We start from the raw sequence: 16893 nt of genomic DNA, 5'->3' as shown, positions 1-16893 counted from the left end.
TCCTCCCACACTCCGTACGACAGACTCCTCCCACAATCCGTACGACAGACTCCTCCCACACTCCGTACGACAGACTCCTCCCACACTCCGTACGTCAGACTCCTCCCACACTCCGTACGTCAGACTCCTCCCACATTCCGTAAGTCAGACTCCTCCCACACTCCGTACGTCAGACTCCTCCCACATTCCGTAAGTCAGACTCCTCCCACACTCCGTACGTCAGACTCCTCCCACATTCCGTACGTCAGACTCCTCCCACACTCCGTACGTCAGACTCCTCCCACACTCCGTACGTCAGACTCCTCCCACATTCCGTACGTCAGACTCCTCCCACATTCCGTACGTCAGACTCCTCCCACACTCCGTACGTCAGACTCCTCCCACACTCCGTACGTCAGACTCCTCCCACACTCCGTACGTCAGACTCCTCCCACATTCCGTACGTCAGGCTCCTCCCACATTCCGTAAGTCAGACTCCTCCCACACTCCGTACGTCAGGCTCATCCCACACTCCGTACGTCAGACTCCTCCCACATTCCGTACGTCAGACTCCTCCCACACTCCGTACGTCAGACTCCTCCCACACTCCGTACGTCAGGCTCCTCCCACACTCCGTACGTCAGGCTCCTCCCACATTCCGTACGTCAGGCTCCTCCCACACTCCGTACGTCAGACTCCTCCCACACTCCGTACGTCAGACTCCTCCCACATTCCGTAAATCAGACTCCTCCCACACTCCGTACGTCAGACTCCTCCCACACTCCGTACGTCAGACTCCTCCCACACTCCGTACGTCAGGCTCCTCCCACACTCCGTACGTCAGGCTCCTCCCACACTCCGTACGTCAGACTCCTCCCACATTCCGTACGTCAGACTCCTCCCACACTCCGTACGTCAGACTCTTCCCACACTCCGTACGTCAGGCTCCTCCCACACTCCGTACGTCAGACTCCTCCCACACTCCGTACGTCAGACTCCTCCCACATTCCGTACGTCAGACTCCTCCCACACTCCGTAAGTCAGACTCCTCCCACACTCCGTACGTCAGACTCCTCCCACACTCCGTACGTCAGACTCTTCCCACACTCCGTACGTCAGACTCCTCCCACACTCCGTACGCCAGACTCCTCCCACACTCCGTACGTCAGACTCCTCCCACACTCCGTAAGTCAGACTCCTCCCACACTCCGTAAATCAGACTCCTCCCACACTCCGTACGTCAGACTCCTCCCACATTCCGTACGTCAGACTCCTCCCACACTCCGTACGTCAGACTCTTCCCACACTCCGTACGTCAGGCTCCTCCCACACTCCGTAAGTCAGACTCCTCCCACATTCCGTACGTCAGACTCCTCCCACACTCCGTACGTCAGACTCCTCCCACACTCCGTAAGTCAGACTCCTCCCACACTCCGTAAATCAGACTCCTCCCACACTCCGTACGTCAGACTCCTCCCACATTCCGTACGTCAGACTCCTCCCACACTCCGTACGTCAGACTCCTCCCACATTCCGTACGTCAGACTCCTCCCACACTCCGTAAGTCAGACTCCTCCCACACTCCGTACGTCAGACTCCTCCCACACTCCGTACGTCAGACTCCTCCCACACTCCGTGCGTCAGACTCCTCCCACATTCCGTACGTCAGACTCCTCCCACACTCCGTGCGTCAGACTCCTCCCACACTCCGTACGTCAGACTCCTCCCACACTCCGTGCGTCAGACTCCTCCCACACTCCGTACGTCAGACTCCTCCCACACTCCGTACGTCAGACTCCTCCCACACTCCGTGCGTCAGACTCCTCCCACATTCCGTAAGTCAGACTCCTCCCACATTCCGTACGTCAGACTCCTCCCACACTCCGTGCGTCAGACTCCTCCCACACTCCGTACGTCAGACTCCTCCCACATTCCGTACGTCAGACTCCTCCCACATTCCGTACGTCAGACTCCTCCCACACTCCGTACGTCAGACTCCTCCCACACTCCGTGCGTCAGACTCCTCCCACACTCCGTACGTCAGACTCCTCCCACATTCCGTAAGTCAGACTCCTCCCACACTCCGTACGTCAGACTCCTCCCACATTCCGTAAGTCAGACTCCTCCCACATTCCGTACGTCAGACTCCTCCCACATTCCGTAAGTCAGACTCCTCCCACATTCCGTACGTCAGACTCCTCCCACATTCCGTAAGTCAGACTCCTCCCACATTCCGTACGTCAGACTCCTCCCACATTCCGTACGTCAGACTCCTCCCACACTCCGTACGTCAGACTCCTCCCACATTCCGTACGCCAGACTCCTCCCACACCGTCAGACTCCTCCCACACTCCGTACGTCAGGCTCCTCCCACATTCCGTACGTCAGACTCCTCCCACATTCCGTACGTCAGGCTCCTCCCACACTCCGTACGTCAGACTCCTCCCACACTCCGTACGTCAGACTCCTCCCACATTCCGTGCGTCAGGCTCCTCCCACACTCCGTGCGTCAGACTCCTCCCACATTCCATACGTCAGACTCCTCCCACACTCCGTACGTCAGACTCCTCCCACACTCCGTACGTCAGACTCCTCCCACACTCCGTAAGTCAGACTCCTCCCACACTCCGTACGTCAGACTCCTCCCACACTCCGTACGTCAGACTCCTCCCACACTCCGTCTGTCAGACTCCTCCCACACTCCGTACGTCAGACTCCTCCCACACTCCGTCCGTCAGACTCCTCCCACACTCCGTACGTCAGACTCCTCCCACACTCCGTCTGTCAGGCTCCTCCCACACTCCGTCTGTCAGACTCCTCCCACACTCCGTACGTCAGACTCCTCCCACACTCCGTACGTCAGACTCCTCCCACACTCCGTACGTCAGACTCCTCCCACACTCCGTACGTCAGACTCCTCCCACATTCCGTACGACAGACTCCTCCCACACTCCGTACGTCAGACTCCTCCCACACTCCGTACGTCAGACTCCTCCCACACTCCGTACGTCAGACTCCTCCCACATTCCGTGCGTCAGACTCCTCCCACACTCCGTCTGTCAGACTCCTCCCACATTCCGTGCGTCAGACTCCTCCCACATTCCGTACGTCAGACTCCTCCCACACTCCGTACGTCAGACTCCTCCCACACTCCGTGCGTCAGACTCCTCCCACATTCCGTGCGTCAGACTCCTCCCACACTCCGTCTGTCAGACTCCTCCCACATTCCGTGCGTCAGGCTCCTCCCACACTCCGTACGTCAGACTCCTCCCACATTCCGTGCGTCAGACTCCTCCCACACTCCGTCTGTCAGACTCCTCCCACATTCCGTGCGTCAGACTCCTCCCACACTCCGTACGTCAGACTCCTCCCACACTCCGTACGTCAGACTCCTCCCACACTCCGTACGTCAGACTCCTCCCACATTCCGTACGTCAGACTCCTCCCACATTCCGTACGTCAGACTCCTCCCACATTCCGTACGTCAGGCTCCTCCCACACTCCGTACGTGAGGCTCCTCCCACACTCCGTACGTCAGACTCCTCCCACATTCCGTACGTCAGACTCCTCCCACATTCCGTACGTCAGACTCCTCCCACATTCCGTACGTCAGACTCCTCCCACACTCCGTACGTCAGACTCCTCCCACACTCCGTACGTCAGACTCCTCCCACACTCCGTACGTCAGACTCCTCCCACACTCCGTACGTCAGACTCCTCCCACATTCCGTGCGTCAGACTCCTCCCACATTCCGTACGTCAGGCTAATCCCACACTCCGTACGTCAGACTCCTCCCACATTCCGTACGTCAGACTCCTCCCACATTCCGTACGTCAGACTCCTCCCACACTCCGTACGTCAGACTCCTCCCACACTCCGTACGTCAGACTCCTCCCACATTCCGTACGTCAGACTCCTCCCACACTCCGTACGTCAGACTCCTCCCACACTCTGTACGTCAGGCTCCTCCCACATTCCGTACGTCAGGCTCCTCCCACACTCCGTACGTCAGACTCCTCCCACACTCCGTACGTCAGGCTCCTCCCACATTCCGTACGTCAGACTCCTCCCACACTCCGTACGTCAGGCTCCTCCCACACTCCGTACGTCAGACTCCTCCCACACTCCGTACGTCAGACTCCTCCCACATTCCGTACGTTAGGCTCCTCCCACACTCCGTACGTCAGACTCCTCCCACACTCCGTACGTCAGACTCATCCCACACTCCGTACGTCAGACTCCTCCCACACTCCGTACGTCAGACTCCTCCCACACTCCGTACGTCAGACTCCTCCCACACTCCGTACGTCAGGCTCCTCCCACACTCCGTACGTCAGGCTCCTCCCACACTCCGTACGTCAGACTCCTCCCACATTCCGTACGTCAGACTCCTCCCACACTCTGTACGTCAGACTCCTCCCACACTCCGTACGTCAGGCTCCTCCCACACTCCGTACGTCAGACTCCTCCCACACTCCGTACGTCAGGCTCCTCCCACACTCCGTACGTCAGACTCCTCCCACACTCCGTACGTCAGGCTAATCCCACATTCCGTAAATCAGACTCCTCCCACACTCCGTACGTCAGGCTCCTCCCACACTCCGTACGTCAGGCTAATCCCACATTCCGTACATCAGGCTCCTCCCACACTCCGTACGTCAGGCTCCTCCCACACTCCGTACGTCAGACTCCTCCCACATTCCGTACGTCAGACTCCTCCCACACTCCGTACGTCAGACTCCTCCCACACTCCGTACGTCAGGCTCCTCCCACACTCCGTACGTCAGACTCCTCCCACACTCCGTACGTCAGGCTCCTCCCACACTCCGTACGTCAGACTCCTCCCACATTCCGTACGTCAGACTCCTCCCACACTCCGTACGTCAGACTCTTCCCACACTCCGTACGTCAGGCTCCTCCCACACTCCGTACGTCAGACTCCTCCCACACTCCGTACGTCAGACTCCTCCCACATTCCGTACGTCAGACTCCTCCCACACTCCGTAAGTCAGACTCCTCCCACACTCCGTACGTCAGACTCCTCCCACACTCCGTACGTCAGACTCCTCCCACACTCCGTACGTCAGACTCCTCCCACACTCCGTACGTCAGACTCCTCCCACACTCCGTACGTCAGACTCCTCCCACATTCCGTACGTCAGACTCCTCCCACACTCCGTACGTCAGACTCCTCCCACACTCTGTACGTCAGACTCCTCCCACACTCTGTACGTCAGACTCCTCCCACACTCCGTACGTCAGACTCCTCCCACACTCTGTACGTCAGGCTCCTCCCACACTCTGTACGTCAGGCTCCTCCCACATTCCGTACGTCAGACTCCTCCCACATTCCGTAAGTCAGACTCCTCCCACACTCCGTACGTCAGACTCCTCCCACATTCCGTAAGTCAGACTCCTCCCACATTCCGTACGTCAGACTCCTCCCACATTCCGTAAGTCAGACTCCTCCCACATTCCGTACGTCAGACTCCTCCCACATTCCGTAAGTCAGACTCCTCCCACATTCCGTACGTCAGACTCCTCCCACATTCCGTACGTCAGACTCCTCCCACACTCCGTACGTCAGACTCCTCCCACATTCCGTACGCCAGACTCCTCCCACACCGTCAGACTCCTCCCACACTCCGTACGTCAGGCTCCTCCCACATTCCGTACGTCAGACTCATCCCACATTCCGTACGTCAGGCTCCTCCCACACTCCGTACGTCAGACTCCTCCCACACTCCGTACGTCAGACTCCTCCCACATTCCGTGCGTCAGGCTCCTCCCACACTCCGTGCGTCAGACTCCTCCCACATTCCGTACGTCAGACTCCTCCCACACTCCGTACGTCAGACTCCTCCCACACTTCGTACGTCAGGCTCCTCCCACACACCGTACGTCAGGCTCCTCCCACACTCCGTGCGTCAGACTCCTCCCACATTCCGTGCGTCAGGCTCCTCCCACACTCCGTACGTCAGGCTCCTCCCACACTCCGTACGTCAGGCTCCTCCCACATTCCGTACGTCAGGCTAATCCCACATTCCGTGCGTCAGGCTCCTCCCACACTCCGTACGTCAGACTCCTCCCACACTCCGTACGTCAGACTCCTCCCACATTCCGTCAGACTCCTCCCACACTCCGTACGTCAGACTCCTCCCACACTCCGTACGTCAGGCTAATCCCACATTCCGTACGTCAGGCTCCTCCCACACTCCGTACGTCAGACTCCTCCCACATTCCGTCAGACTCCTCCCACACTCCGTACGTCAGGCTAATCCCACATTCCGTACGTCAGACTCCTCCCACACTCCGTACGTCAGGCTAATCCCACACTCCGTACGTCAGACTCCTCCCACACTCCGTACGTCAGACTCCTCCCACACTCCGTACGTCAGACTCCTCCCACACTCCGTACGTCAGGCTAATCCCACACTCCGTACGTCAGACTCCTCCCACACTCCGTACGTCAGACTCCTCCCACACTCTGTACGTCAGACTCCTCCCACACTCCGTCTGTCAGACTCCTCCCACACTCCGTACGTCAGACTCCTCCCACACTCCGTACGTCAGACTCCTCCCACATTCCGTCTGTCAGACTCATCCCACACTCCGTACGTCAGACTCCTCCCACACTCCGTACGTCAGACTCCTCCCACACTCCGTACGTCAGACTCCTCCCACATTCTGTACGTCAGACTCCTCCCACACTCCGTACGTCAGACTCCTCCCACACTCCGTACGTCAGACTCCTCCCACACTCCGTAAGTCAGACTCCTCCCACATTCTGTACGTCAGACTCCTCCCAAACTCCGTACGTCAGACTCCTCCCACATTCCGTCTGTCAGACTCATCCCACACTCCGTAAGTCAGACTCCTCCCACACTCCGTACGTCAGACTCATCCCACACTCCGTACGTCAGACTCATCCCACACTCCGTACGTCAGACTCCTCCCACACTCCGTACGTCAGACTCCTCCCACACTCCGTACGTCAGACTCCTCCCACATTCCATACGTCAGGCTCCTCCCACATTCCGTCTGTCAGACTCATCCCACACTCCGTAAGTCAGACTCCTCCCACACTCCCTCAGACTCCTCCCACACTCCGTACGTCAGACTCCTCCCACACTGTCAGACTCCTCCCACACTCCGTACGTCAGACTCCTCCCACACTGTCAGACTCCTCCCACACTCCGTACGTCAGACTCCTCCCACACTGTCAGACTCCTCCCACATTCCGTACGTCAGACTCCTCCCACACTCCGTACGTCAGACTCCTCCCACATTCCGTACGTCAGACTCCTCCCACACTCCGTACTACAGACTCCTCCCACACTCCGTACGTCAGGCTCCTCCCACACTCCGTACGTCAGACTCCTCCCACACTCCGTACGTCAGGCTCCTCCCACACTCCGTACGTCAGACTCCTCCCACATTCCGTACGTCAGACTCCTCCCACATTCCGTACGTCAGACTCCTCCCACACTCCGTACGTCAGACTCCTCCCACACTCCGTACGTCAGACTCCTCCCACACTCCGTCAGACTCCTCCCACACTCCGTACGTCAGACTCCTCCCACACTCCGTACGTCAGACTCCTCCCACACTCCGTACGTCAGACTCCTCCCACACTCCGTACGTCAGACTCCTCCCACATTCCGTACGTCAGACTCCTCCCACACTCCGTACGTCAGACTCCTCCCACACTCCGTACGTCAGACTCCTCCCACACTCCGTAAGTCAGACTCCTCCCACACTCCGTACCTCAGACTCCTCCCACACTCCGTACGTCAAACTCCTCCCACACTCCGTACCTCAGACTCCTCCCACACTCCGTACGTCAAACTCCTCCCACACTCCGTACGTCAGGCTCCTCCCACACTCTGTAGGTCAGACTCCTCCCACACTCCGTACGTCAGACTCCTCCCACACTCCGTCAGACTCCTCCCACACTCCGTACGTCAAACTCCTCCCACACTCCGTACGTCAGACTCCTCCCACACTCTGTAGGTCAGACTCCTCCCACACTCCGTACGTCAGGCTCCTCCCACACTCCGTACGTCAGGCTCCTCCCACACTCCGTACGTCAGGCTCCTCCCACACTCCGTACGCCAGACTCCTCCCACACTCCGTCAGACTCCTCCCACACTCCGTACGTCAGGCTAATCCCACACTCCGTACGTCAGACTCCTCCCACACTCCGTACGTCAGACTCCTCCCACACTCCGTACGTCAGACTCCTCCCACGATCCGTACGTCAGACTCCTCCCACACTCCGTACGTCAGACTCCTCCCACACTCCGTACGTCAGACTCCTCCCACACTCCGTAAGTCAGACTCCTCCCACATTCCGTACGTCAGACTCCTCCCACACTCCGTACGTCAGACTCCTCCCACATTCCGTAAGTCAGACTCCTCCCACATTCCGTACGTCAGACTCCTCCCACATTCCGTACGTCAGACTCCTCCCACATTCCGTAAGTCAGACTCCTCCCACATTCCGTACGTCAGACTCCTCCCACACTCCGTACGTCAGACTCCTCCCACACTCCGTACCTCAGACTCCTCCCACACTCCGTCAGACTCCTCCCACACTCCGTACGTCAGACTCCTCCCACACTCCGTACGTCAGACTCCTCCCACACTCCGTAAGTCAGACTCCTCCCACACTCCGTACGTCAGACTCCTCCCACACTCCGTCAGACTCCTCCCACACTCCGTACGTCAGGCTCCTCCCACACTCCGTACGTCAGGCTCCTCCCACATTCCGTACGTCAGACTCCTCCCACATTCCGTGCGTCAGACTCCTCCCACACTCCGTACGTCAAACTCCTCCCACACTCCGTACGTCAGGCTCCTCCCACACTCCGTACGTCAAACTCCTCCCACACTCCGTACGTCAGACTCCTCCCACACTCCGTACGTCAAACTCCTCCCACACTCCGTACGTCAGACTCCTCCCACACTCCCTCAGACTCCTCCCACATTCCGTGCGTCAGACTCCTCCCACACTCCGTACGTCAGACTCCTCCCACATTCCGTACGTCAGACTCCTCCCACACTCCGTACATCAGACTCCTCCCACATTCCGTACGTCAGACTCCTCCCACACTCCGTACATCAGACTCCTCCCATATTCCGTACGTCAGACTCCTCCCACATTCCGTGCGTCAGACTCCTCCCACATTCCGTACGTCAGACTCCTCCCACACTCCGTACGTCAGACTCCTCCCACACTCCGTACGTCAAACTCCTCCCACACTCCGTACGTCAGACTCCTCCCACACTCCCTCAGACTCCTCCCACATTCCGTGCGTCAGACTCCTCCCACACTCCGTACGTCAGACTCCTCCCACATTCCGTACGTCAGACTCCTCCCACACTCCGTGCGTCAGACTCCTCCCACATTCCGTACGTCAGACTCCTCCCACACTCCGTACGTCAGACTCCTCCCACACTCCGTACATCAGACTCCTCCCATATTCCGTACGTCAGACTCCTCCCACATTCCGTGCGTCAGACTCCTCCCACATTCCGTACGTCAGACTCCTCCCACATTCCGTGCGTCAGACTCCTCCCACATTCCGTACGTCAGACTCCTCCCATATTCCGTAAGTCAGACTCCTCCCACATTCCGTACGTCAGACTCCTCCCACACTCCGTACATCAGACTCCTCCCACACTCCGTACATCAGACTCCTCCCATATTCCGTAAGTCAGACTCCTCCCACATTCCGTACGTCAGACTCCTCCCACACTCCGTACGTCAGACTCCTCCCACACTCCGTACATCAGACTCCTCCCATATTCCGTACGTCAGACTCCTCCCACATTCCGTGCGTCAGACTCCTCCCACATTCCGTACGTCAGACTCCTCCCACATTCCGTACGTCAGACTCCTCCCACACTCCGTACGTCAGACTCCTCCCACACTCCGTACGTCAGACTCCTCCCACATTCCGTACATCAGACTCCTCCCACACTCCGTACGTCAGACTCCTCCCACATTCCGTACGTCAGACTCCTCCCACACTCCGTACGTCAGACTCCTCCCACACTCCGTACGTCAGACTCCTCCCACACTCCGTACGTCAGACTCCTCCCACATTCCGTACGTCAGACTCCTCCCACACTCCGTACGTCAGACTCCTCCCACACTCCGTACATCAGACTCCTCCCATATTCCGTACGTCAGACTCCTCCCACATTCCGTGCGTCAGACTCCTCCCACACTCCGTACGTCAGACTCCTCCCACATTCCGTACGTCAGACTCCTCCCACACTCCGTACGTCAGACTCCTCCCACATTCCGTACGTCAGACTCCTCCCACACTCCGTACGTCAGACTCCTCCCACACTCCGTACGTCAGACTCCTCCCACATTCCGTACGTCAGACTCCTCCCACACTCCGTACGTCAGGCTCCTCCCACACTCCGTACGTCAGGCTAATCCCACATTCCGTGCGTCAGGCTCCTCCCACACTCCGTACGTCAGACTCCTCCCACACTCCGTACGTCAGACTCCTCCCACACTCCGTACGTCAGACTCCTCCCACACTCCGTGCGTCAGACTCCTCCCACACTCCGTACGTCAGACTCCTCCCACACTCCGTACATCTGGCTCCTCCCACACTCCGTACGTCAGGCTAATCCCACATTCCGTGCGTCAGGCTCCTCCCACACTCCGTACATCTGGCTCCTCCCACACTCCGTACGTCAGGCTAATCCCACATTCCGTACGTCAGACTCCTCCCACACTCCGTACGTCAGACTCCTCCCACACTCCGTACGTCAGACTCCTCCCACACTCCGTGCGTCAGACTCCTCCCACACTCCGTACGTCAGGCTAATCCCACATTCCGTAAGTCAGACTCCTCCCACACTCCGTACATCTGGCTCCTCCCACACTCCGTACGTCAGGCTAATCCCACATTCCGTACGTCAGACTCCTCCCACACTCCGTACGTCAGACTCCTCCCACACTCCGTACGCCAGACTCCTCCCACACTCCGTACGTCAGACTCCTCCCACACTCCGTACGCCAGACTCCTCCCACACTCCGTACGCCAGACTCCTCCCACACTCCGTACGTCAGACTCCTCCCACACTCCGTACATCAGACTCCTCCCATATTCCGTACGTCAGACTCCTCCCACATTCCGTGCGTCAGACTCCTCCCACATTCCGTACGTCAGACTCCTCCCACACTCCGTACGTCAGACTCCTCCCACACTCCGTACGTCAAACTCCTCCCACACTCCGTACGTCAGACTCCTCCCACACTCCCTCAGACTCCTCCCACATTCCGTGCGTCAGACTCCTCCCACACTCCGTACGTCAGACTCCTCCCACATTCCGTACGTCAGACTCCTCCCACACTCCGTGCGTCAGACTCCTCCCACATTCCGTACGTCAGACTCCTCCCACACTCCGTACGTCAGACTCCTCCCACACTCCGTACATCAGACTCCTCCCATATTCCGTACGTCAGACTCCTCCCACATTCCGTGCGTCAGACTCCTCCCACATTCCGTACGTCAGACTCCTCCCACATTCCGTGCGTCAGACTCCTCCCACATTCCGTACGTCAGACTCCTCCCACACTCCGTACGTCAGACTCCTCCCACATTCCGTACATCAGACTCCTCCCACACTCCGTACGTCAGACTCCTCCCACATTCCGTACGTCAGACTCCTCCCACACTCCGTACGTCAGACTCCTCCCACACTCCGTACGTCAGACTCCTCCCACACTCCGTACGTCAGACTCCTCCCACATTCCGTACGTCAGACTCCTCCCACACTCCGTACGTCAGACTCCTCCCACACTCCGTACATCAGACTCCTCCCATATTCCGTACGTCAGACTCCTCCCACATTCCGTGCGTCAGACTCCTCCCACACTCCGTACGTCAGACTCCTCCCACATTCCGTACGTCAGACTCCTCCCACACTCCGTACGTCAGACTCCTCCCACATTCCGTACGTCAGACTCCTCCCACACTCCGTACGTCAGACTCCTCCCACACTCCGTACGTCAGACTCCTCCCACATTCCGTACGTCAGACTCCTCCCACACTCCGTACGTCAGGCTCCTCCCACACTCCGTACGTCAGGCTAATCCCACATTCCGTGCGTCAGGCTCCTCCCACACTCCGTACGTCAGACTCCTCCCACACTCCGTACGTCAGACTCCTCCCACACTCCGTACGTCAGACTCCTCCCACACTCCGTGCGTCAGACTCCTCCCACACTCCGTACGTCAGACTCCTCCCACACTCCGTACATCTGGCTCCTCCCACACTCCGTACGTCAGGCTAATCCCACATTCCGTGCGTCAGGCTCCTCCCACACTCCGTACATCTGGCTCCTCCCACACTCCGTACGTCAGGCTAATCCCACATTCCGTACGTCAGACTCCTCCCACACTCCGTACGTCAGACTCCTCCCACACTCCGTACGTCAGACTCCTCCCACACTCCGTGCGTCAGACTCCTCCCACACTCCGTACGTCAGGCTAATCCCACATTCCGTAAGTCAGACTCCTCCCACACTCCGTACATCTGGCTCCTCCCACACTCCGTACGTCAGGCTAATCCCACATTCCGTACGTCAGACTCCTCCCACACTCCGTACGTCAGACTCCTCCCACACTCCGTACGCCAGACTCCTCCCACACTCCGTACGTCAGACTCCTCCCACACTCCGTACGCCAGACTCCTCCCACACTCCGTACGCCAGACTCCTCCCACACTCCGTACGTCAGACTCCTCCCACACTCCGTACGTCAGACTCCTCCCACACTCCGTACGCCAGACTCCTCCCACACTCCGTACGCCAGACTCCTCCCACACTCCGTACGTCAGACTCCTCCCACACTCCGTACGCCAGACTCCTCCCACATTCCGTACGTCAGACTCCTCCCACACTCCGTGCGTCAGACTCCTCCCACACTCCGTGCGTCAGACTCCTCCCACACTCCGTACGTCAGACTCCTCCCACACTCCGTACGTCAGACTCCTCCCACACTCCGTAAGTCAGACTCCTCCCACATTCCGTACGTCAGACTCCTCCCACACTCCGTACGTCAGACTCCTCCCACACTCCGTACGCCAGACTCCTCCCACATTCCGTACGTCAGACTCCTCCCACACTCCGTACGTCAGGCTCCTCCCACACTCCGTACGTCAGACTCCTCCCACACTCCGTACGTCAGACTCCTCCCACACTCCGTACGTCAGACTCCTCCCACACTCCGTACGTCAGACTCCTCCCACATTCCGTCTGTCAGACTCATCCCACACTCCGTAAGTCAGACTCCTCCCACACTCCCTCAGACTCCTCCCACACTCCGTCTGTCAGACTCCTCCCACATTCCGTACGTCAGACTCCTCCCACACTCCGTACGTCAGACTCCTCCCACATTCCGTCTGTCAGACTCATCCCACACTCCGTACGTCAGACTCCTCCCACACTCCGTACGTCAGACTCCTCCCACATTCCGTCTGTCAGACTCATCCCACACTCCGTAAGTCAGACTCCTCCCACACTCCGTACGTCAGACTCCTCCCACACTCCGTACGTCAGACTCCTCCCACACTCCGTACGTCAGACTCCTCCCACACTCCGTACGTCAGACTCCTCCCACACTCCGTACGTCAGGCTCCTCCCACACTCCGTACGTCAGACTCCTCCCACATTCCGTCAGACTCCTCCCACATTCCGTCAGACTCCTCCCACACTCCGTACGTCAGGCTAATCCCACATTCCGTGCGTCAGGCTCCTCCCACACTCCGTACGTCAGGCTAATCCCACATTCCGTGCGTCAGACTCCTCCCACACTCCGTACGTCAGACTCCTCCCACACTCCGTACGTCAGACTCCTCCCAAACTCCGTACGTCAGACTCCTCCCACATTCCGTACGTCAGACTCCTCCCACACTCCGTACGTCAGACTCCTCCCACACTCCGTACGTCAGACTCCTCCCACATTCCGTCTGTCAGACTCATCCCACATTCCGTACGTCAGACTCCTCCCACACTCCGTACGTCAGACTCCTCCCACACTCCGTACGTCAGACTCCTCCCACACTCCGTCAGACTCCTCCCACACTCCGTACGTCAGACTCCTCCCACACTCCGTACGTCAGGCTCCTCCCACACTCCGTACGTCAGACTCCTCCCACATTCCGTCAGACTCCTCCCACATTCCGTCAGACTCCTCCCACACTCCGTACGTCAGGCTAATCCCACATTCCATACGTCAGGCTAATCCCACATTCCGTACGTCAGACTCCTCCCACACTCCGTACGTCAGACTCCTCCCACACTCCGTACGTCAGACTCCTCCCACACTCCGTACGTCAGACTCCTCCCACACTCCGTAAGTCAGACTCCTCCCACATTCTGTACGTCAGACTCCTCCCAAACTCCGTACGTCAGACTCCTCCCACATTCCGTCTGTCAGACTCCTCCCACATTCCGTACGTCAGACTCCTCCCACACTCCCTCAGACTCCTCCCACACTCCGTCTGTCAGACTCCTCCCACACTCCGTAAGTCAGACTCCTCCCACACTCCCTCAGACTCCTCCCACACTCCGTACGTCAGACTCATCCCACACTCCGTACGTCAGACTCATCCCACACTCCGTACGTCAGACTCCTCCCACACTCCGTACGTCAGACTCCTCCCACACTCCGTACGTCAGACTCCTCCCACACTGTCAGACTCCTCCCACACTCCGTACGTCAGACTCCTCCCACACTGTCAGACTCCTCCCACACTGTCAGACTCCTCCCACACTCCCTCAGACTCCTCCCACACTCCGTACGTCAGACTCCTCCCACACTCCGTACGTCAGACTCCTCCCACACTCCGTACGTCAGACTCCTCCCACATTCCATACGTCAGGCTCCTCCCACATTCCGTCTGTCAGACTCATCCCACACTCCGTAAGTCAGACTCCTCCCACACTCCCTCAGACTCCTCCCACACTCCGTCTGTCAGACTCCTCCCACACTCCGTACGTCAGACTCCTCCCACACTCCGTACGTCAGACTCCTCCCACACTCCGTACGTCAGACTCCTCCCACACTGTCAGACTCCTCCCACACTCCGTACGTCAGACTCCTCCCACACTGTCAGACTCCTCCCACACTGTCAGACTCCTCCCACATTCCGTACGTCAGACTCCTCCCACACTGTCAGACTCCTCCCACACTGTCAGACTCCTCCCACATTCCGTACGTCAGACTCCTCCCACATTCCGTACGTCAGACTCCTCCCACACTCCGTACGTCAGGCTCCTCCCACACTCCGTACGTCAGGCTCCTCCCACACTCCGTACGTCAGACTCCTCCCACACTCCGTACGTCAGGCTCCTCCCACACTCCGTACGTCAGACTCCTCCCACACTCCGTACGTCAGACTCCTCCCACACTCCGTACGTCAGACTCCTCCCACACTCCGTACGTCAGACTCCTCCCACACTCCGTAAGTCAGACTCCTCCCACACTCCGTCAGACTCCTCCCACACTCCGTCAGACTCCTCCCACACTCCGTACGTCAGGCTCCTCCCACACTCCGTACGTCAGACTCCTCCCACACTCCGTACGTCAGACTCCTCCCACATTCCGTACGTCAGACTCCTCCCACATTCCGTACGTCAGACTCCTCCCACACTCCGTACGTCAGACTCCTCCCACACTCCGTACGTCAGACTCCTCCCACATTCCGTACGTCAGACTCCTCCCACACTCCGTACGTCAGACTCCTCCCACACTCCGTACGTCAGGCTAATCCCACACTCCGTACGTCAGACTCCTCCCACATTCCGTACGTCAGACTCCTCCCACACTCCGTACGTCAGACTCCTCCCACACTCCGTACGTCAGACTCCTCCCACATTCCGTAAGTCAGACTCCTCCCTCCCTCAGACTCCTCCCACACTCCGTACATCAGACTCCTCCCACACTCCGTAAGTCAGACTCCTCCCATATTCCGTCAGACTCCTCCCACATTCCGTAAGTCAGACTCCTCCCATATTCCGTCAGACTCCTCCCACATTCCGTCAGTCAGACTCCTCCCACACTCTGTACGTCAGGCTCCTCCCACATTCCGTACGTCAGACTCCTCCCACATTCCGTACGTCAGACTCCTCCCACCCTCCCTCAGGCTCCTCCCACTCTCACCTGTCTTAGAGCTCCCGGCAGGTCGTTGACCCAGTGCAGACTGAAACAGAGGAAAGAGCATTTGTAAAAGACAGAAACGGGACAGTCCGGCTCTGCTCCTCGAGTCCTGCTGACGTTACTGTTCATTTACTGAGGATTTAGGAGGCAACGTCAGGCCCTCCTTCACCAAACTCTGGCCCTCCAGATGATTTTGAGAACTATTATGACCCAAATCAGAGATAAAACGCCTGTTAACCTTTTAATTCCCGCCTGAACCGAGGGGATCTTTTTCCTCACGTCATCAGATTTTTTTTTCATCATTTTTTTGGAGGGTATTCAACTCATTTTTGTAACTTTTTTTCATTTTTTGTAAATTTTTTGTCAAATTTTGTCCTTTTTTTGTCACATTTTTGTCATTTTTTCGTCCAATTTTTGTCACATTTTTGTCCATTTTTTGTCTTTTTTTCGTCCAATTTTTATCACATTTTTATCACATTTTTGTCAATGTTTTCTCGCTTTTTTGTCACATCTTCATCATTGTTTTCATCTCAGTTCTGTCACTATTTTCACAGCTTTTTTCCAGAAGCTTTTGGATTGGGCTAAAGCCAAACTGGAGAAAATGTGCTTGGTTCAGGTGGGAGTTAAGGGGTTAAAGCACTCTAGAAATGTGAAAAATACTGTAAATTCCTTAAAATGTCTCGGCAGAGCACCCTTTCAGGCCATAATCCTAAAAGAACTC

General features: G+C 57.9%; 1 protein-coding gene across 1 annotated transcript in view; it reads right to left on the bottom strand.

Annotated features, from left to right (window-relative positions):
• The window catches only part of ndufaf5 (NADH:ubiquinone oxidoreductase complex assembly factor 5), a 29762-nt gene that overhangs the window by 2084 nt on the left and 10785 nt on the right, over nt 1–16893 (bottom strand). Inside the window, exon 7 of the mRNA XM_079554107.1 lies at nt 16176–16215. Within this exon, the coding sequence (XP_079410233.1) occupies nt 16176–16215 (40 nt within the window). The remainder of the gene's footprint in view (nt 1–16175; nt 16216–16893) is intronic.

This window comes from Gobius niger (assembly GCF_951799975.1).
Source record: "Gobius niger genome assembly, chromosome: 3".
Lineage (NCBI taxonomy): Eukaryota > Metazoa > Chordata > Actinopteri > Gobiiformes > Gobiidae > Gobius > Gobius niger.
This window is presented reverse-complemented; position numbering and strand designations above follow the sequence as displayed.